This window comes from Oryzias latipes, chromosome 21 (genome assembly GCF_053564925.1).
Source record: "Oryzias latipes strain Hd-rR chromosome 21, Olatipes_Hd-rR_3.1".
Lineage (NCBI taxonomy): Eukaryota > Metazoa > Chordata > Actinopteri > Beloniformes > Adrianichthyidae > Oryzias > Oryzias latipes.
In genome coordinates this window covers 15,076,275-15,098,053 of record NC_136257.1, presented here as the reverse complement: position 1 = coordinate 15,098,053, position 21,779 = coordinate 15,076,275, and the positions used below count along the sequence as shown (strand labels likewise).

The window sequence follows — 21,779 nt, the reverse complement described above, 5'->3', positions numbered from 1 at the left end:
AGCGCTATCCGGCACTGACAGACAGACCAGCAAACGGCTGGCGGCTCGGGCTCAAAGTCTGGAGCTGGTGGCTCAGGGTTCGCGGCAGGCGGCTCGGGCTCGGGGTCCGCGGCAGGCGGCTCGGGCTCGGGGTCCGCGGCAGGCGGCTCGGGTTCGGGGTCCGCGGCAGGCGGCTCGGGTTCGGGGTCCGCGGCAGGCGGCTCGGGTTCGGGGTCCGCGGCAGGCGGCTCGGGTTCGGGGTCCGCGGCTCGGGGTCCGCGGCAGGCGGCTCGGGCTCGGGGTCCGCGGCTGGCGGCTCGGGCCAGGCGTCCGGTGCAGGAACCGGAACGGGTCGTGGTGGGTCGGACACCCTTCTCGGAGCCGGAACGGGGCGTGGTGGGTACCCTCCTCGGAGACGGAACCGGACGGGGTGCCTCCAGGTTCACCTCCGAAACCAGGGCGGGACGTCGAGAAGTGCGGCGGCGATGACGACGTCGGCGGCTACCCCCCCTCACTGCCAGATGACTCGCGTCAAAGATGGAGGCAGGGAGCTGGGGGCAGTTCAAGGCCCACTGGGTCTCGACCCCCTCATCCTTCCCGTTAAAGTCCTCCCAGAGCCAAAAATCCTCGTCCAGAGGGTCCAGGAAGAACTGATGCCGGAGAACGTCTCGCTCCAACCAGGAAACAGGGGAGGACTTAGAATGGGGTGCCCACAGTGATGTGGTCGACCCCCCCTTACGGCCAGGCAACTCCCCTTGAAGTCCCTGTAGATCTGGGAAGAGCCAGGGGTCCACCAGAGACAGGTCCCCTCTGCTGGGTACTGGTAGGGTGTTGGTCCATAATGTTACGGGGAGAATAGGAGGTACCCAGGCGCAGAGAGAAGTGGAGGCAGGAGGATGCAGGGAATGGAAGGTTTAATAACGTAAACTCGAAACTACAAAACAAAACCACTGCAACAGGCAGGCAAAACTTGAAACTCGTAAAACTCTAAACCGGGGAACGACACAATATGAACCAAGGGAAGGACAGGACTTAAATACATACAAGGCAACAAGACACAGGTGGAAACACTCAGGACTGATGGGGAAGGGAAAAACTCGAAACCACAGCAGAACAGGAATTACTACAAAATAAAACAGGAAATCAAGGAACAAAACACAAAGAAACCGAAACCGTTACAATGAGTTTATCTGAAAAACAAAAAATCTCATCTTTTTTGACACTTGAATACAATTTGCATATTAATTTGGAACACACTTTATAAGATAAAGCATCTGTACCAGATGTCCATTTGCTCACAAAACTACTAAAACAGGTGGGACTTAAGGGGTTATAATGTGTTCAATAACCTTGGTAAAATCTTTCAATATACTGTTCCATTCCAGTGGCTTTTTTGACTCACCAGCATTCATTCATTCATTTTTTCATTCATTTTCCTAACCGTTTTTCCCTTTCGGGGTCACGGGGCTGCCGGAGCCTATCCCGGCCACTTGTGGGCGAAGGCAGGGGACAACCTGGACAGGACAGCCATCCTGCCATTGCAGCAGCTCCTTTTGTGCATGTCCTCAAGTTTGGTGACCTGGCTCTGCCTGCTATCCCTGTGATTAGGGACTAGAGTTCGACGGCTCTCAACTTGATCATTATCATCGCTGTCTCTTACTTCAGGCACAGTTTAGTTCTTCTATTTTGTGTCTTGCTTTTTTGTCTCTTTTTACGTATGTTAGATGTGCAGACTTTAAGACACTGGTTTATTACTATTTCGTTGTGAGCTGCTGTTTCTGTTTTGTTTTCACTGATAACCTAAGACTGCTTGGTCTAATAATGTTTTTCTGTGTCTCTACAGGCAGCTCCACACTCCCACTAACATCCTCTTCCTTTCTCTGGCTGTCTCTGACTTTCTTGTTCGTCTTTTATCGATGCCTGTTGACATCCTTAGAAAAACCTCCTGCTGGTTTCTTGGTGACTCTCTATGTTTTCTCTATAATTATGTTTCCTAGATCATCACCTCTGCCTCAGTAGGGGTGATGGTTCTCATTTCAGCTGATCGTTTTGTAGCGATCTGTGACCCTCTTCATTATCCAAGCAGAGTGACTGAGAGAAGAGCTAAAATGTGTGTGTGTCTGTGTTGGCTCATCTCTGCTCTCTATAATATTATACTTGTAAAAGATGAATTGATTCAGCTAGGAATGCACAATTCCTGTTATGGAGAATGTGTGATAATAAACTCGAACTCTTTCTAACCTTTATTGTTCCAGTTTTTGTGATTGTAGTTCTGTACATGAGAGTGTTTGTGGTGGCCGTGTCTCAGGCCCGTGCCATGCGTTCTCATGTTACAGCTGTCACACTGCAGCTCTCTGTGGCTGCCACTACAAAGAAATCTGAGTTGAAAGCAGCCAGGACTCTGGGAGTTCTAGTAATTGTCTTAAAAAAAAACCTCTGATCTATGCTCTGTTTTACCCCTGGTTCAGAAAAGCTGTCAAACTGATAATCACTCTTCAGATTCTGGAGCCTGGCTCCTGTGAGACAAACATTCTATAGAGAGAAATTATCCTTTGAACTAAATTCTGTTGTGTAAATATAAATTCTGGAAGACCACTTTTACTTACATGGGTTAAAATGGCCTATTCATTAATATTCCATGATTTTTACCTAGGGAAGTCAAATGATGATGTATTAAAATATGGGGGTGCACTTAGATGATATCTGAAACTGTTAAATAATCATGTGCGACATAGGTTATTACTAATATGTCATAATTGATATGGTTACTGTGATAACTTACATATTTAAAATTTAATGTTGATATTATTAGGTCTTATATTTACGTAAATGATAAAATAGCAACCATGTATCATTGTTAAGTTAGGCATATTATAATAGGAGAGGGATTAAATAAGTTTGCTTCTTCCTGTCCCATTTCAAGCATTAACAGTTTGTATAATGAAAAGTAAGATACAAGGATGACTTGTATACTTTGTGGCAAGGATACTCTCAGATTGTGACTTATTTTACAATCAATAAACTCAAAAACCAAAAAATGAGTGAAGTAGTTTGTAGTTTGAAATTGCAAACTTTGGTGTGTCAACTTGCTTCTTTCCTACAAAGAGCAGAGGTCAGATATGTTTGTACACTTCATTTAACAAATGTTCTTACTATTATCAATTCAGTCCTATATGCTAGACTAGCACTAGGGGGCCGGTTTAGCTCGTGCTGGTTTGCAGCACCTTCCGCCGTGAAACCTGGGTTCGATTCTGGGCTGCTACCTATTTCCCTTCTCTGCTCCAGTGCCGGTCCCAAGCCCGGTTGGATTGAGACGGTTATGTCAGGAAGGGCATCCAGCGTTGCCAAGTTAACCATGCAACTCATCCTCGAGGGAGGGTTGTTTCACTGTGGCGACCCCTGATGGGAGAAACCGAAAGTGAAAGTAGATGCTAGACTAGCACCATCTCCATTTTCTCCTGGGTCCTGTCACAAGTTAAGCAAATATTGCTCAGATGATCTTGTTAATACTTACTCCATATATTTTTCAATCTTTTTGCCACAAGAGCTAATCAAACTACTACATATGTACATATTTCACCTGGGGTTTCTTGCCAAGTGGCCACCTTGAGGCAAGAATGCTAAGTTACACAAGAATATACCCTTTGTTCTAAATTTAGAAGAATAGTAGTTTGTTTCCAAAAAAATTAAAAACATTGGCAGAGTTATGATTTTTGGCACATTTACAAGACAGCTGTGCTTGGTCATAAAATCTTCTCCTCTTTTCCTGAGAACCAGTTTGTGGCAGAAAAGCAATACACACACATACTTTACTATATATGATCACACGTTCAAAAGTTCAGAGTAAATATGAGATAACTTATGTACAATTATTCCAACAGTGTTGCAGCTAACTGTGTTTTCATTTCTGTGGGAAACTGATCCAAATGGCCCTTTGAGTGGCAAAGATTGCAGACCCCTGCTCTAGAGGATCCTACACCTTGATGTTAGTGGGACTCCAGAGACACCAGCAGCTTCAAATATGTGCTTGCTGCTCTGTAATGGTATTATACCAGTTGCTCTCTTAATGTGATGTATTTGTCAGGCAGAAACCTTCCTCATTCTTCATTTATCTGCACCAACCTGTGTGTGCTCTGAATCAGCCACAAATCATAGTGCGATGATCACACTTAAGTTTCCATGAAATAGCAAAGGTTTTCATACCTTGTATAAGGCATTCAACTATTTCATGCTTTTCAGCAGCAGAACTATTTTGGTAACACTGCATATTGAATGTAAATGAATCTTATTAACACTTTCAGGTATTTGCAAAAGATCTATAATTCTAATAAATATCTTACTAGCATCTTACACATTAATAAAGCCTATTAATTTGTTAAGTTAGTTAATAAAACCTATTAAGCTTATTAACACTTAGGCTTGTGTGAGAGTCCTATAATGCTAAATAATGTCTTACTAGAACCCCAAACATTAATAATACTTCTTAATTTGTTAACAAAGGTTGTTAATAAATCTTATAAAGCTTATTAACATTGACAAATTTGTTAGGCCTCTATATTACCTATACATTTATCATTAGCATCTTGAAAACATCCTAATAATAATGCTTGTTGATGTGTTAACAAAGCTTGTTAAGGAATGTTAATATAAAGTGTAACCGAAAATATTTTTTTTTCCCATTATACTTGAAAATGGTGGTCTGCTTAATAATGTGGAACGCCCTCTAGTATTTTTCTTTTAATTGAAATCACCTGGCCAACTCATTATCACAGGTGTTTATTTGAAACAACATGAGTTTATCTGAAAAACGAAGAATCTCATCTTTTTGAGAATTGAATACAATTTGCATATTAATTTGGAACACACTTTATAAGATAAATCATCTGTACCGGATGGCCATTTGCTCACAAAACTGCTAAAACAGGTGGAACTTAAGGGGTTATAATGTGTTTGATAACCTTGATAATATCTTTCAATGTACTGTTCCATTCCAGTGGCTTTTTTGACTCACCAGCATTCATTCCTTCATTCACTCATTTTTTCATTCATTTTCTTAACCGTTTGTCCCTTTCGGGGTCACGGGGCTGCCGGAGCCTATCCCGGCCACTTGTGGGCGAAGGCAGGGGACCCGGACAGGACAGCCATCCTGCCATTGCAGCAGCTCCTTTTGTGCATGTCCTAAAGTTTGGAGACCATTTCAGTATTCATAGCCATCCAACAAATTCATTTCTGCAGTTGTAGTGTTGTTTGGCAACTGCAAATAAATTCTTTGAAAATCATACCCTGGGATTTCCTGAATTCCTTTATTCCTTTTTTACATTCTGTCTCTCCTAGTTGGAAGGTTTTTAAATAATAAAAATTGTAGCCTCATCTTTGTATTTGGGACAACTTGCATGATCAGAAACTGACAAATGCTTTATTGTCCCACATCTGTAGTATATATTCTTTAAATCATGCGTAGGTCACTCCAGGCCTCAAGGGCAGGTTTTTCTGGACATCCTTCCCCTAATCACGGTTTAGCACTAGTTTCCGGTGTGTTGGGTCAAATACAACATGCCAGAGCAAGGTATTTTGGAAAACAGGCAAGGCAGCCATGTGATCCTTGGCCCCCACCTGTTTTGAATGACACATGTCAGAAAAAAAAATTTGATCTCCCCCAAAAACAAAAAGCAAAAAATTGTACAAGAAAACCCAGCAAGGGTATGAGCAGAATAAAATCACCACAAGGGGGAAAAAAGTGAATGGGAGGGGCCAAAGAGGTAATAGATGTCAGACATAAACATGGTTTATATTTTAAGAGACAGCTGAAGCAGATTTTATTTCACAAAACATGGAGTTACAAGACGGTGCAGACTTTTGCTTTCCCCAGTTCCTAAACATGTCTTGCATAAAACCTGTTTCTTTGTCAGTTGAAGCTGTGCTTGTTCAGATGGTGCTGTTCTTCGTCTCTTTTCTTACTGTGGCTCTTAACCTGCTGGTCATCATCACTGTCTCCCACTTCAGGCACAGATAGACTCACTCTCTTGTTTGGTACATTGGCTGTAGATTTAAGTTTGTACCTTATCTAACATAATTAAATGTTCATTGTTGACTCTTTGGGTAACTTTTTTTTTTTAAACGTCGTAGTCATGGGCACTTAAAAGCATTAGCACACATGATGGTTCTCCAATTGTTTAACAATATGTTGTAAGAAAGTTGTTTTAGAATCTTTTGGCATGATGATGCTTTGTGTCTCCTTGCAGGCAGCTCCACTCCCCCACCAACATCCTCCTCCTTTCTCTGGCTGTTTCAGACTTTCTTACAAGCCTCATCTTGATGCCAGCAGAAATAATTCGGAATGTTGCCTGTTGGTTTCTTGGTGACACTGCATGTTTTTTGTATAATTCTTTGTCCTTTGTCCTTACTTCTGCCTCAGTTGGAAACATGGTACTGATTTCAGTTGACCGTTATGTTGCAATATGTGACCCTCTGCATTACCCAACCAAAATCACAGAGAAAAGAGTTAAGCTGGGTGTCTGTCTTTGTTGGCTCTGCTCTATTTTTTATGGCACTTTTATTGTGAAGGAGGACCTTGCAAGCCAAGGCAGACCAAATTCCTGCTATGGGGAATGTGTGATTACAGTTGATTATATTGAAGGAACTATAGACCTTGTTGTAAGCTTTATTGTTCCAGTTTTTGTGATTGTGGTTCTGTACATGAGAGTGTTTGTGGTGGCTGTGTCTCATGCTCGTGCCATGCGCTCTCATGTTACAGCCGTCACACTGCAGCCTCCAACAACTCAAACAGTCAGGAAATCAGAGCTGAAAGCAGCCAGGACTCTTGGTGTTCTTATAGCTGTATTTCTAATGTGTTTTTGCCCATATTATTGCATTTCTCTGGCAGCTGACAACTTGCTCAATAACTCGTTTGCATCGTACTCCGTCTTTCTGTTCTACCTAAATTCTACTTTTAACCCTGTGGTTTATGCATTGTTCTACCCCTGGTTCAGAAAAGCTGTGAAACTTATTGTTACTCTGCAAATACTGCAGCCTGACTCTAGTGATGCAAATGTATCATAGAACAAATTATTTAAATGTACAGTGTAATAGTCCGAAATTCTTTCCAGAATTCGTTGTAATTTTACATTTTTTTAAATAGAAAAATGAAAACTACTGTAATGGCAAAATAGTTAACACCTATTATGCAGAACTCACATGAAGAACATTCTTCCTATATATGCTGCAATTTAAAGGCTGGTAAAGAATGATAACTAATTTCATAGCCTTACAAATATGAATGGAGAAGTTTATAAAGTTTGAAGCAAAAGTGAAATTCTTCCAACACATGAATAACATGAACATACAAACTCACACATGTATATTACGGTTTGATTGTGTCGTTAGTTGTTCTTTCAAAATGCTCCTTTTGAATGCTTAGTAGTACGGAGCCCTTGTCCTGACATTAAGATATTAAAATATATCTTGTTCCCTTAGATTAATATCTCGTTCGTACAAAATACTATTCCGTTCCCACAAGATACTATTCCGTTCCCTCGAAATACTATCCCGTTCCCTCGAAATGATTAATTTGTTCAAAAAAGGAACATGAAAAACAAAAATGATCACTTTATTACTGTCTCAACGAATATAAGAAAAATATCAAAAGATTTATGATAACTAAGCTGCTTTGTCATACGATACTCCTGCTAGGCTACTACTAGCTCCGCCGCAGAGCTTTTTGATGTATGCCGGCATTTGGGCAACTGGCTGGTTGGTTGACAGACAGACAGCTGATATTGTAGTTTAGGGTCGAATAGGAATGATAATATTCAGGACTTGTATTTTATTAACTTTAGCAGTCAGTCGCTTTACATTCGAAGGCTATTAGGCTACATCAGGGGTCGGGAACCTATGGCTCGCAAGCCATATATGGCTCTTTTGATGGTCACATGTGGCTTGCAGACAAATCTTTAATTATACTTTTTTTTTCTTTCATTTGACCAGTCCTTCTCGGGCGCGATGCGATGCCAGAGGCACGCAGTAGTAGCGGTGCTTGGAGAGAGAAATCTGCGCCAGCACTAGTATAAGTTTACAATTGTCTATTAATTCACAGAGCTTGTACCACCCGGAAACCTGTGAATTGCCATGCCTAAAACTGCGCGCTCCCGTCTCTTAGAAAGAGCGCACAGTTGCGGGGACGGGATGTGTGAGGAAGAAAGCAGAGGGTGGGGCTGAGGGTGAGGGGTTGTGGGGACAGCAGGTGAATCGCGCAGGGATTATAAAAACGTAAAACCCACTGCCCGTCACTCACTGCAGCGTGTGAGTGTATGTTTGGCTCCAGGTCTGCATGTGAGCAGTCTTTCTCACATCTACAGAACATTCAGACCTAAGATCACGTTTAAAGTCTCAACTCCAGCATGAAGCAGAAACTCACCACGTATCAACCAGACTAGGCAATCAGCAAAACTACCACGAGAAATACTCATCATTTATTAGCAACAGCATAATAATGTTATAAAAAAGAATCCACAGACTTATTGTACTTTAAAAATGTTGAAATTACATGAAATGCACACATTCACTTCTATATTTAGTTTTAAACACATTGTCGCGGACTGAGTTTAACTTGGCTGTTGGGCCGCGTTAAAAGTTCTGGAGTTCAATGAACGCATCAAGCAGAGATCTGATTGGCTCTCAGTTCTGTCGCTCAGCCTGTTGTTAGGTAGTTTGGACCAATGGGGTTCAGCTATGGGCCGAATAAGGGAAATGGGAGGGCTGGAGCGGGAGCAGGTGAATATAAAATTGGTAGGAGCCTCTCGTCTCGGCGGGAGAGATTGTTGAATTAATTAGTTGCTGAATTAATTGTACGGCGTTTGTTACAGTCTGCAGTAACCAGAATAAAGAACATTAAAGAGGTTAAGTCTCCGTGCCTCAGTGTGGGAAAGGGACACTACATTGTATGGCTCTTTCGAAATTACATTTCAAAATATGTGGCGTCTATGGCTCTCTTGGCCAAAAAGGTTCCCGACCCCTGGGCTACATGCTAGTAGTAGCCTAGCAGGCGCTATTGTATGACAAAGCAGCCTAGTTATCATAAATCTTTTTATATTTTTCTTATATTCATTGAGACAGTAATAAAGTGATCATATTTGTTTTTCATGTTCCTTTTTTGAACGAATGTGGGTCACAGAGACCCGGAGGTTACCGCTGAAAGCGGCTTTTGCCGGCGTACAGAGAGCATATCCGCGTGAATGACTTATGACGTGAATAATTATTGCGTTCGAACGGATTAATTATTGCGTTCGAACGGATTAATTATTGCGTTCGAACGAAATAATTATTGCATTCACACGAGTTAATCATTTCGAAGGAACGGGATAATATTTCGAGGGAACGGAATAGTATTTCGAGGGAACACAGTAGTATCTTGTGGGAACGGAATACTATTTCGTACGAACGAGATATTAATCTGAGGGAACAAGATATATTTTAATATCTTAATGTCAGGACAAGGGCTCCGTACTACTAAGCATTCAAAAGGAGTGATGATTACAGTCAAATGTAAATGAATGAATAAATCAAGATCATGTTCAGCTATTTTAATTAATTTAGTTTTTAATTTTATTGTAAACTTATCTTTAAGGTAATTGATATTTGAACTGAACTACTTTGTGATGGAACTACCAAGAATACTTTCTGTAGATATTATGCTGGGAAAAACGTCTAGGTACATTTGCTGAAAATACTTATAGTTCCACAATGTTTATCATTGATCTAAACTTTTTTTTTTTTCATAAAACTCTAGTTCTGTAAAAAAAAAAAAAAATTTGTCACTATGTTGCATCAAATCATATTATATAGTTTTCTAAATACGGCTGGGCAATAAAGAATTTTTTTTAGCCCTCAGAGACTAGAAGTAGTTTATAATGATGCTTTAAGACTTTAGTTAAGTCTTAAAGCTCTTTAATACTACAAAAACACAATGGGTTCAAAGGTTGAATTAATGTTAATTCATTTTGTTGTATTTATCCGCCACGTCTTAAAAGCCGGTCTGTAAAAATATTGTCCGACTTTAAATCTGTTAATTTTTGTTACTACTGTAGGTCCAGCGGGTTTATCCTTCAATTCTGACTGGATCCTGTTAAAAATCGCTGCATGTCTGCCGCTAAATGCTACACACAGGCAGTGTTGGTAGGACTGCAGTTTAAGTTAAACTGCATTACTAAAGGCATTAAAAGTTAAGTAATGGAGTAATCTAACCAATTACTTTTATCCCTGCTAATACGCCGTCATAGTTACTTGGTATACATTGTGGCACGTTACGTCCCAGTTCATTGATGTGGTTCAATTAGGATTCAATGCTTCACAGCAAAAATGTCTTCTGTGTGATGCGGGGAGAGGGCTGGGAGTCCCATTCGAGATCATGATTGGCTAGGGAGTCCAGTGGGCGGGTCCATGCTGATGCTCTCCAAGATGTGTGCGTGCAACTGGCAGAATCAAAGCAACAGGAAGTGTCAGTGATAGAGGCACCACACGCCCAAAAAAGTAAGACTCCGTGTCATCATCCATCTATGTGGTTGGACATATTATGACTTTCTTCTTTTGTGCAGAGACTGCTGCTCCACCTGTTTGTCAATTACTGTGGTGCTCCCAGAGGATCCTCTTTCCTGTCCTACCTCAGTCCTAAAATAAACCTTTTTGTGCTTTACCCTGTTCGTTTTCTTTTGGTCCCTATCCAAACCCCTGACAGTCACACCAGTAAATAACAGCTAAAGGAGAACACTCAAGTAAGATAGACCCACAGGATTTGTGTGTGCGTAATTCTTAATATGTAACTAATACAATGCATTTTGTGCGTAACTTTGTGTACTTACAATAGTCAATTTACAAGTACACTTGGAAATTAAATACCTACAAAATACAAAATGCAATTTACACATACACAACTTAAAATTACATTATTATTACACCATTTTTAAACTAAGAACGGATTCAAAACGGCTCCGACTTATACTTACTTATACATACTGCATGCTTTGGTGCATGCAGTATGGTTTACTCCCACGACTTCTCTGGCCATTAACCCTGTATGAAGTGCCACTGTCAAAAGTGGAAAAGTTAGAGAGGCTGATCAATGCCTATGCCAGAAAGTGGCTTGGCCTTCCCAGGTGCCTCAGTACCATTGGACTCTATGGCAGGGGGATGTTAGAACTACCTATATCCAGTTTGATAGAGGAGTACAAGTGTGCCAAGGTCAGGTTGGAGATGACACTCCAAGATACCTGTGACTCACTGGTTGTCCAAGCAGCTCCCATCCTGGCCACTGGGAGGAAGTGGGCCCCCAAGGCAGCAACTGATCTGGCCAAGGCAGCACTTAGACATAAAGACATTGTGGGATGCGTGCAGGAGGGGAGAAGTGGTCTTGGTCTCTCATCTAGCGCACCTTCCTGGAGGAAGGCCAACCCAGCTGAGAGGCGTAGACTGGTGGTCCAAGAGATACGCCGGGAAGAGGAGGCAGCAAGGTGTGCTCAAGCCGTGGCCCAGGCAAAGCAAGGTCAGTGGATGGGATGGGAAGGAGTGGAGAAGAGGAAGTTCTCCTGGAAAGACCTGTGGGAGATGGAGGCATCCAGGGCAAGTTTTATAATTAGGGCTACCTATGATGTCTTGCCTTCTCCTGCAAACCTAAAACAGTGGTATGGCGAAGACCCCTCATGCCCCTTATGTCAAAGCCCAGCAACATTGAAGCACATCTTGGTGGGATGCAAGACCAGCCTCAGTCAAGGCCGTTACACCTGGCGTCACAATGTGGTTCTAAGGTGTCTGGCAACAGTGCTGGAAAAACAGAGAACAAGCGTGAACGCCCTTCCTCAGGCAACATCTCATCGGCAGCTAATACCCTTCCTCCGAGAGGGTCAGGCCACCTTCAACACCACCAGTGCAGCTGACATAGGACAGCTGGGTAGAGCACGGGACTGGAAAATGATGGTGGACCTGGACAGAAAACTCTGCTTTCCACGGGAGGTTGCATCCACCAACCTTCGACCAGACCTTGTACTGTGGTCATACACACTCAAGCTCGTATACATCGTAGAGCTCACAGTACCCTGGGAGAGTGCAATAGAGGAGGCCTATGAAAGAAAGATGCTGAGGTACGCCGAACTTGCAGCAGACGCCAAAGAGCAAGGCTGGAGCGTGAAGGTACGCCCAGTGGAAGTAGGCTGCAGGGGTTTTGTGGCCACCTCAACACCCAGGCTACTCAGGGAGATGGGAGTGCGAGGGAAGGCTCAAAGGCAGGCAATTAAAGACCTCTCCCAGGCAGCTGAGAAGGGAAGTCAGTGGCTATGGATCAAGAGAAAGGACCTGACCTGGGCCTCCAAATGTCTGGTGACTGATGGGGGTGAACTTGGGACGCTGGGATTCACTGCTGAACCCTCTGGAGGTGTCGTGGGCCTATCAGCGAAACACTGAAGAAGGAGGGCGCCCACTTGAAAACCCAAGTGACGTCACCACTCATCTGCTTGCCACAGTGTCTCATCGGTGCCTTAGTAATTATTCAGGGATAACAACAGCTAGTCCTATAAAACAGACATGATCATCTGGTGAACCAGTGACTGCTGTGAAAGCGCAGCTGACAACAAGGGAAAGACCTTGTGACAACATGGAAAGACAGTTGACAGGAGGGAATAGACCCCACCGGGGCCACCATGGGCTAGCTACTCATGGTGGTGGAATCCAGCACGAGTGGTGTATGGGTCCCACCCCAATTTTGCTACAAAGAATTCAAGGAAAACACCCCCAGAGCCTGCGAGAGCGGGGGCGGAAGATGGCTCACTGACTGCCAACCCGGTAACGAACATAGGAACGGAACAGACTACGAGATTAAAGATTAGCACACCTGAGGCACCGATAGTTATAGCAGGACGCAAGCTCCAGAAGTGTGTATGTGGTTGGACAAAAGTTACCACTACTCATGGCCTGCAGATACACCAGGGCAGGAAAAAGTGCCTAACAAAGGGACAACAGGGGCGTCGCATCGATAGCTACTTTTTAAGAAGTAGGTTGAATCAGTCGACTGAAGTTCAGCAGCAGGACACACACCACAGTCTGCAGGACATCAACACTCCTGTCCCAGAGGCGGAAGAACTAGGCACAGGAGAACAACCAGAATCCAACACATCGCACCCCCCAATTGAGAAGAAGATCTTGGGGCAAAGGCCATTAGTCAAGTGGCCGAAGTCCTGCGACAAGACACTGTGGATGGAGGTCAACAACGATCTCTGCCATATCCTTGAAGGGGTCAGAGGCAACACCATGAAGAAATTGGAGAGAATGGGGAACCTCATCTTCACATACGGATTGGAACGGTTCGGAGTGGTCGAGGGCAAACGATCTACTCCGACAATCCACACCAAATCCCGAAGGCAAAAAGAAATAGACCTGTTAGTTAAGGAGAGGCGGCAGCTGAAGAAACAGTGGAGGAAGGCCACAGAGGAGGAAAAGGAGGGAATAAACGTTCTGCAGGAAGAGATCAAGGGTAGGCTGTCCACACTGAGAAGAGCAGAAAACCTCCTGAGGAAACGCAGAAGGAAGGAGCAAACAAGATCACGCTTTTATAAAGATCCCTTCAAATTTGTAAAGAGTCTATTTGCAAAAGAAAAAAGTGGAAGTCTCTCTGCATCAAAGGCTGTCCTGGAAGAACATCTTAAAAAAACCTGTACGGATGACCGACACCATGAAGAGGCCTCACTCCCACCTGACATGCCACCAGTGAGCACACCAGAATACCAGCTTGACGCGAGTCCACCCAGGTGGAGTGAAGTGGTCAAAATTGTGCGTAGGGCAAGGGCCGCATCCGCACCAGGCCCCAATGGAATTCCTTATAGGCTCTACAAAAATGCCCCAGGCGTCCTGCAATTCCTCTGGAAACTGATGAAAGTTGTGTGGATAAAGAAGGAGATTCCAACATCCTGGCGGAGAGCCGGAGGGATCCTCATCCCCAAGGAGAAGGACTCTGCAGTTCTCGGCCAGTTCCGCCAGATCAGTCTCTTAAATGTTGAGGGAAAAGTCTTCTTCAGCGTGGTGGCTCATAGGCTAACAAGCTACCTGCACAGAAACAACTTGATTGACACATCAATCCAAAAAGCAGGGATCCCAGGCTTCTCAGGGTGTGTAGAACACACTAGCGTTATCTGGCATCAGATTCAGCTTGCCAAGAAAGAAAGAAAAGATCTCCATGTGGTCTTCCTGGACCTTGAAAACGCATTTGGCTCTGTCCCCCACAAGTTCCTGTGGACAGCCTTTGATTATTTCAAAGTCCCACCAGCTCTCACAACCCTGGTAAAAGCCTACTTCCAGGATATCCAACTGTGTGTGACGACGGCAGAGTACACTACAGCGTGGCAACACCTGGAAGTGGGAATCATGGCTGGCTGTACCATCTCCCCGTTGGCATTCACCCTGGCAATGGAAGTCATCATACGGGCTTCTCAATGGGTGGTTGGCGGGCAACAAATAAGACCTGGGCTGAGGCTTCCACCGGTCAGGGCCTACATGGATGACCTGACTACTCTGACTACGACCAAGGCTTGCACAGTACGGCTGTTGGGAAAGCTTCACAAGAACATAGAATTGGCTCGGATGAAGATCAAGCCAAGTAAGTCCAGAAGTATCTCCATCGTCAAGGGGAAGCTGTCAGACCACCGCTTCCACATTGGTGAGGAACCTATCCCAACAGTTTCCGAAAAACCCGTGAAAAGCTTGGGCCGCTGGTATGATGCTTCCCTCAAAGACAAAGAGCAAGTAGAGCAGCTCAGAAAGGACATAGCTGGTGGACTAGAGAACATAAACAGAACCCTGCTCCCTGGCAAACTGAAGCTTTGGTGCATGCAGTATGGTTTACTCCCACGACTTCTCTGGCCATTAACCCTGTATGAAGTGCCACTGTCAAAAGTGGAAAAGTTAGAGAGGCTGATCAATGCCTATGCCAGAAAGTGGCTTGGCCTTCCCAGGTGCCTCAGTACCATTGGACTCTATGGCAGGGGGATGTTAGAACTACCTATATCCAGTTTGATAGAGGAGTACAAGTGTGCCAAGGTCAGGTTGGAGATGACACTCCAAGATACCTGTGACTCACTGGTTGTCCAAGCAGCTCCCATCCTGGCCACTGGGAGGAAGTGGGCCCCCAAGGCAGCAACTGATCTGGCCAAGGCAGCACTTAGACATAAAGACATTGTGGGATGCGTGCAGGAGGGGAGAAGTGGTCTTGGTCTCTCATCTAGCGCACCTTCCTGGAGGAAGGCCAACCCAGCTGAGAGGCGTAGACTGGTGGTCCAAGAGATACGCCGGGAAGAGGAGGCAGCAAGGTGTGCTCAAGCCGTGGCCCAGGCAAAGCAAGGTCAGTGGATGGGATGGGAAGGAGTGGAGAAGAGGAAGTTCTCCTGGAAAGACCTGTGGGAGATGGAGGCATCCAGGGCAAGTTTTATAATTAGGGCTACCTATGATGTCTTGCCTTCTCCTGCAAACCTAAAACAGTGGTATGGCGAAGACCCCTCATGCCCCTTATGTCAAAGCCCAGCAACATTGAAGCACATCTTGGTGGGATGCAAGACCAGCCTCAGTCAAGGCCGTTACACCTGGCGACACAATGTGGTTCTAAGGTGTCTGGCAACAGTGCTGGAAAAACAGAGAACAAGCGTGAACGCCCTTCCTCAGGCAACATCTCATCGGCAGCTAATACCCTTCCTCCGAGAGGGTCAGGCCACCTTCAACACCACCAGTGCAGCTGACATAGGACAGCTGGGTAGAGCACGGGACTGGAAAATGATGGTGGACCTGGACAGAAAACTCTGCTTTCCACGGGAGGTTGCATCCACCAACCTTCGACCAGACCTTGTACTGTGGTCATACACACTCAAGCTCGTATACATCGTAGAGCTCACAGTACCCTGGGAGAGTGCAATAGAGGAGGCCTATGAAAGAAAGATGCTGAGGTACGCCGAACTTGCAGCAGACGCCAAAGAGCAAGGCTGGAGCGTGAAGGTACGCCCAGTGGAAGTAGGCTGCAGGGGTTTTGTGGCCACCTCAACACCCAGGCTACTCAGGGAGATGGGAGTGCGAGGGAAGGCTCAAAGGCAGGCAATTAAAGACCTCTCCCAGGCAGCTGAGAAGGGAAGTCAGTGGCTATGGATCAAGAGAAAGGACCTGACCTGGGCCTCCAAATGTCTGGTGACTGATGGGGGTGAACCTGGGACGCTGGGATTCACTGCTGAACCCTCTGGAGGTGTCGTGGGCCTATCAGCGAAACACTGAAGAAGGAGGGCGCCCACTTGAAAACCCAAGTGACGTCACCACTCATCTGCTTGCCACAGTGTCTCATCGGTGCCTTAGTAATTATTCAGGGATAACAACATCTAGTCCTATAAAACAGACAAATCTTTGAAAAGGTTCGCACCAATTGCCTGATACAAACAAAACCACATTTACACAGATCAGATTTGAGACTCCTCTCACGTCTCCAGATTTGCATCTAGTTAATGCATTTAGCTGCTAGATTGCTGTGTCATCAGAGTTTTCTTATCCATTGCTTTGAACTTTGATTGTAAATAATATCTTGTAAAAACTTTACATTTTTTCCACTTTCAACAGAGGGCCAATGGTAAATGGCGTGTACTTATTTAGCACTTTCTACCCTCTTTCGAAGGCCCAAAGCACTTTTACAGTCACAGTCCCATTCACCCATGCACACACACATTAACACACCCTCTGCTGCCAACCTCCCACCAGAGGCAAGGTGGGGTTCAGTGTCTTGCCCAAGGACACTTCGACACATGGACGTGCAAGGCGGGAATCGAACCTGCAATCTTACGATCATGGGTCGACCGCCCTACCGCTGCAACACGACCAATCCTGGCTCTGCCTGCTATCCCTGTGATTAGGGACTAGAGTTCGAGGAAAGGCTCAGTGCATTGGCTGTATAAGAAGCACTATCATAGATAAGTCATAGACCGCTCAGTGAGCCAGTAGCTCGAAAATGTTCATGTAGATTTTATCTATGGGAATGCTGAAAGCAATATCTCATAGCAAACACTTACACAACACACAATGGTAAGTAAGTGTCACCAGTAGTACAAATTTTATGTATTTTTCGCGACCCACTCCCTCTAAGTGCAGCAGACTGTGCAAAAAACGTGTAGGTTCTGCTCACGTGATAAGTGCGTGCTTCATCCGTGTAGCCTGACTGTTAATAATGAGGACATTAAGACAAAGTGCAGTTTATTCACCTTTTCACCTACACATCTCGTGCTTGCGGAATTCACATTGAGTTACTTAGTGGCCAGTACTCACACTTTAGCAACTAGTGTGGTGTAAGTGCAATGTACAACAGCATCACTCGTACATAATAAGTGTGTGCAACTTCCATTGTCCTGAGAAATACTTTACGATACTCTTACTAGAGACGTGAAAATTCTATGTTCCATTTTAATGACGTCCCTTGAGATGGTCGCATGAACCTCAAAGAAACTACAATACACACCTGCACTGCGCTTAAGATGTGGCCGCTCCCTTCCACGACCCTCCGTGGGCCGTAACAACCAATAAACCCCATATCACCCATACGGGTCAACAGCCATATCAGTGCATGTGACTAAAATACCAAGGTCATAGACCACTCAGTAAACCCACAGAGTGAAAATGTTCATGTACATTTTTTTAAATGGGTACACTGCAGGTGACAACTCGTAATGAATATGTAAACACAATGTAAGAGTAAGTACTGTAAGGATGAAGTTGGTGAGAGACAGGTGTGTCATACGGATTTTCCCTTTTTTTTAAAAACGGCTGCTTTTTTATGGGTTTTAACTCCATAGCAACCATTTTATGTTTTGGTCGCGTAGGGGTAACTAACAAGGCGAACAAGGCTACATATTTTTAGAAGAATCTGCAAAAGTAAACTTTTAGGGTGATTCAGACTGGCAAAACTGTTTGTTCCGGACCAGTCTGTTTGATTTGTTCCTGATCTAGCTCTGAAACTTGCGCTTGGTCTGAATACAGACCAAACTTGAGCAGACCAAAGCGATTCGAACCAAAGCTTGTAAACAAAACCACGTCTATAAAATTCTCTCCACTCATTTGTCATGATCAAAGCAACTCGAGACAGCAATTATGGAAGTCCTGAGTTTTGCAGTCCTTTTCAGGGTTAGTTCATTCAAACGTTGTTTTGATGACCAATTTTAAACGTCTATATTAACGTCAGGCTCAACACCTTTTCCGGGCTTTTTTGGTACAGTGGAGGCATGCTGCAAGAGGACAGCTAATAATGTACACTGATTAGTGTTTATGACATAGATTGTGTGGAAAACTCTGAGAAGCAATGTGTTTTAAAAGTTGTTTTTCTGAGCCCACATTAATCTGACTACATTTCAATGAGTTGCTATATATCATCGTTGTGGTGTTATGGCATTGTTTTAAGAGAATTCTGTTAAGGAACTACAAGGTAGCTTTTAGGATGACGTCACAGCAGCACATGCCGCATAACGAGGCTCAGAAAAGCATATAAGAAGTGTTTTCAGCCATGTTAAAATAAACATTGTAACACGTGAACAGTATGACTCTTTTTATCTGTTTGATTATACAACAATCATTGCTGTATATTTGTCCGTGGCTCATCTCTTGCTACATTCTGACTGTGTTTAGATCACATGACCAACGGTTACGGTGGCCGTTTTGGTCCTTGGACAAATTGTATTCAGTCTGAAAAATCTTAGAGTGAACCAAAGCTTAGTCCGACTGGAAACAAACTGAGACCACCTCCAAAGATGGGTTGGAGAGCGTTTCTGGTCCTGGACCATGGTCCACTTAGTATATTCAGACTGAAAATTTGTTCTGGATTATCGGTGCAGACAAACTCTGGTTCACTTAAAGGGAACCAAATGTGTCCAGTCTGAACACACCCTTAGAGTTCCTTGGCAACTAAGGTTTCATTTTAACCACACCCACGTTTTTGAGTATGTGGCAACATCCGAGATGTCACTAACATCTCGGATGTTAAAGGGTTAATCAAGCCCTGGTGCGGGGTAAGAAATAAAACCTTTCCAAAAAATGATTGGAGAAAGACAGTGGGAGGAGCTAAAAACTGGGATTACGGCCACTAGATGTTTGCAAGATATAAGCAGTAACTGATGTTGTCTGCTGATTTGTGAAAATGTCTATCCTGGACAGAACAGACCTGTGCTTTCCCCAATTTCCAAATAACTCCTGCAAGAAACCAGCCTTCTCTTTATCTGAAACTGTGTCTCTTCACTTCCTGCTCTCCTGCATTTCTCTGCTAACCACGGCTCTCAACTTGATCATTATCATCGCTGTCTCTCACTTCAGGCACAGTTTAGTTCTTCTATTTTGTGTCTTGCTTTTTTGTCTCTTTTTACGTATGTTAGATGTGCAGACTTTAAGACACTGGTGTATTACTATTTCGTTGTGAGCTGCTGTTTCTGTTTTGTTTTCACTGATAACCTAAGACTGTTTGGTCTAATAATGTTTTTCTGTGTCTCTACAGGCAGCTCCACACTCCCACTAACATCCTCCTCCTTTCTCTGGCTGTCTCTGACTTTCTTGTTGGTCTGCTTGCGATGCCTGCAGAAATCATGAGAAGAACGTCCTGCTGGTTTCTTGGTGACTCTCTATGTTTTCTCTATAATTATGTTTCCTACATCATCACCTCTGCCTCAGTAGGGGTGATGGTTCTCATTTCAGCTGATCGTTTTGTAGCGATCTGTGACCCTCTTCATTATCCAAGCAGAGTGACTGAGAGAAGAGCTAAAGTGTGTGTGTGTCTGTGTTGGCTCATCTCTGCTCTCTATAATATTATACTTGTAAAAGATGAATTGATTCAGCTAGGAATGCACAATTCCTGTTATGGAGAATGTGTGATAATTGTTGACAGCATCACAGGTACTATTGACACTGTTCTAACCTTTATTGTTCCAGTTTTTGTGATTGTAGTTCTGTACATGAGAGTGTTTGTGGTGGCCGTGTCTCAGGCCCGTGCCATGCGTTCTCATGTTACAGCTGTCACACTGCAGCTCTCTGTGGCTGCCACTACAAAGAAATCTGAGTTGAAAGCAGCCAGGACTCTGGGAGTTCTAGTAATTGTCTTTCTGTTATGTTTCTGTCCGTATTTCTGTGTCTCTGTTGCAGGTTCTGATTTGCTTAAAAGGTTTTCTGAATTTGTTGCGTTTCTGTTCTTTTTTAACTCTACCATAAACCCTCTGATCTATGCTCTGTTTTACCCCTGGTTCAGAAAAGCTGTCAAACTGATAATCACTCTTCAGATTCTGGAGCCTGGCTCCTGTGAGACAAACATTCTGTAGAGAGAAATTATCCTTTGAACTAAATTCTGTTGTGTAAATATAAATTCTGGAAGACCACTTTTACTTACATGGGTTAAAATGGCCTTTTCATTAGTATTCCATGATTTTTACCTAGGGAAGTCAAATGATGATGTATTAAACTATGGGGGTGCACTTAGATGATATCTGAAACTGTTAAATAATCTTGTGCGACATATGTTATTACTAATATGTCATAATTGATATGGTTACTGTGATAACTTACATATTTAAAATTTAATGCTGATATTATTAGGACTTATATTTACGTAAATGATAACATAGCAACCATGTATCATTGTTAAGATATGCATATTATAATAGGAGAGGGATTGAATAAGTTTGCTTCTTCCTGTCCCGTTTCAAGCATTAACAGTTTGTATAATGAAAAGTAAGATACAAGGATGACTTGTGTACTTTGTGGCAAGGATACTCTCAGATTTTGACTTATTTTACAATCAATAAACTCAAAAAACAAAAAATGAATGAAGTAGTTTGTAGTTTGAAATTGCAAACTTTGGTGTGTCAACTTGCTTCTTTCCTACAAAGAGCAGAGGTCAGATATGTTTGTACACTTCATTTAACAAATGTTCTTACTATGATCAATTCAGTCCTATATGCTAGACTAGCACTAGGGGGCCGGTTTAGCTCGTGCTGGTTTGCAGCACCTTCCGCCGTGAAACCTGGGTTCGATTCTGGGCTGCTACCTATTTCCCTTCTCTGCTGCAGTGCCGGTCCCAAGCCCGGTTGGACTGAGACGGTTATGTCAGGAAGGGCATCCAGCGCAAAACATTGCCAAGTTAACCATGCAACTCATCCTCGAGGGAGGGTTGTTTCACTGTGGCGACCCCTGATGGGAGAAACCGAAAGTGAAAGTAGATGCTAGACTAGCACCATCTCCATTTTCTCCTGGGTCCTGTCACAAGTTAAGAAAATATTGCTCAGATGATCTTGTTAATACTTACTCCATATATTTTTCAATCTTTTTGCCACAAGAGCTAATCAAACTACTACATATGTACATATTTCACCTGGGGTTTCTTGCCAAGTGGCCACCTTGAGGCAAGAATGCTAAGTTACACAAGAATATCCCCTTTGTTCTAAATTTAGAAGAATAGTAGTTTGTTTCCAAAAAAATTAAAAACATTGGCAGAGTTATGATTTTTGGCACATTTAATTATGCTGAAACTCCAATTAATTTTAGATTTAATTTATTTTACAAACTGAACACTGAAAGGTTTAACAGTTTAACTTAAACTATTAGTGCCTCTACATTGTAATGCATTACATGACTGCTTTCATAAAGTAAGTATCGCTATATTTTTTTGATTAAGTGATAGCACAGGAACACTTGAAGGATGTACCAGAACCTTTAGTTAGTTCAGTCTATGAAAGTGGAAATAAATGCTTTTTTTTTTTTAAACTTGTCCTGTCCAA

The 21,779-nt window shown here is 43.4% G+C and overlaps 1 protein-coding gene and 2 pseudogenes across 2 annotated transcripts; all 3 read left to right on the top strand.

Annotated features, from left to right (window-relative positions):
* Positions 1-464: 464 nt before the first annotated feature.
* Positions 465-2,630, top strand: LOC110017422 (trace amine-associated receptor 8c-like; annotated as a pseudogene).
* A 3,179-nt stretch (positions 2,631-5,809) lies between these two features.
* Positions 5,810-8,329, top strand: LOC101170133 (trace amine-associated receptor 13c-like; annotated as a pseudogene). Its single transcript, XR_013652688.1, has 2 exons — positions 5,810-6,030; positions 6,222-8,329. The product of XR_013652688.1 is annotated as a trace amine-associated receptor 13c-like (transcript).
* Positions 8,330-17,806: 9,477 nt separating this feature from the next.
* LOC144988712 (trace amine-associated receptor 13c-like) lies at positions 17,807-20,943 on the top strand. Its single transcript, XM_078939559.1, has one exon. The coding sequence runs from the start codon at positions 19,584-19,586 to the stop codon at positions 20,322-20,324; it is 741 nt and encodes a 246-aa protein (XP_078795685.1). The 5' UTR covers positions 17,807-19,583; the 3' UTR covers positions 20,325-20,943.
* The last annotated feature ends 836 nt before the right edge of the window (positions 20,944-21,779 follow it).

Excerpts from the sequence above, each read along its gene's own strand:
- LOC144988712 (XM_078939559.1), top strand. The coding sequence starts at position 19,584 with ATGCCTGCAGAAATCATGAGAAGAACGTCCTGCTGGTTTCTTGGTGAC.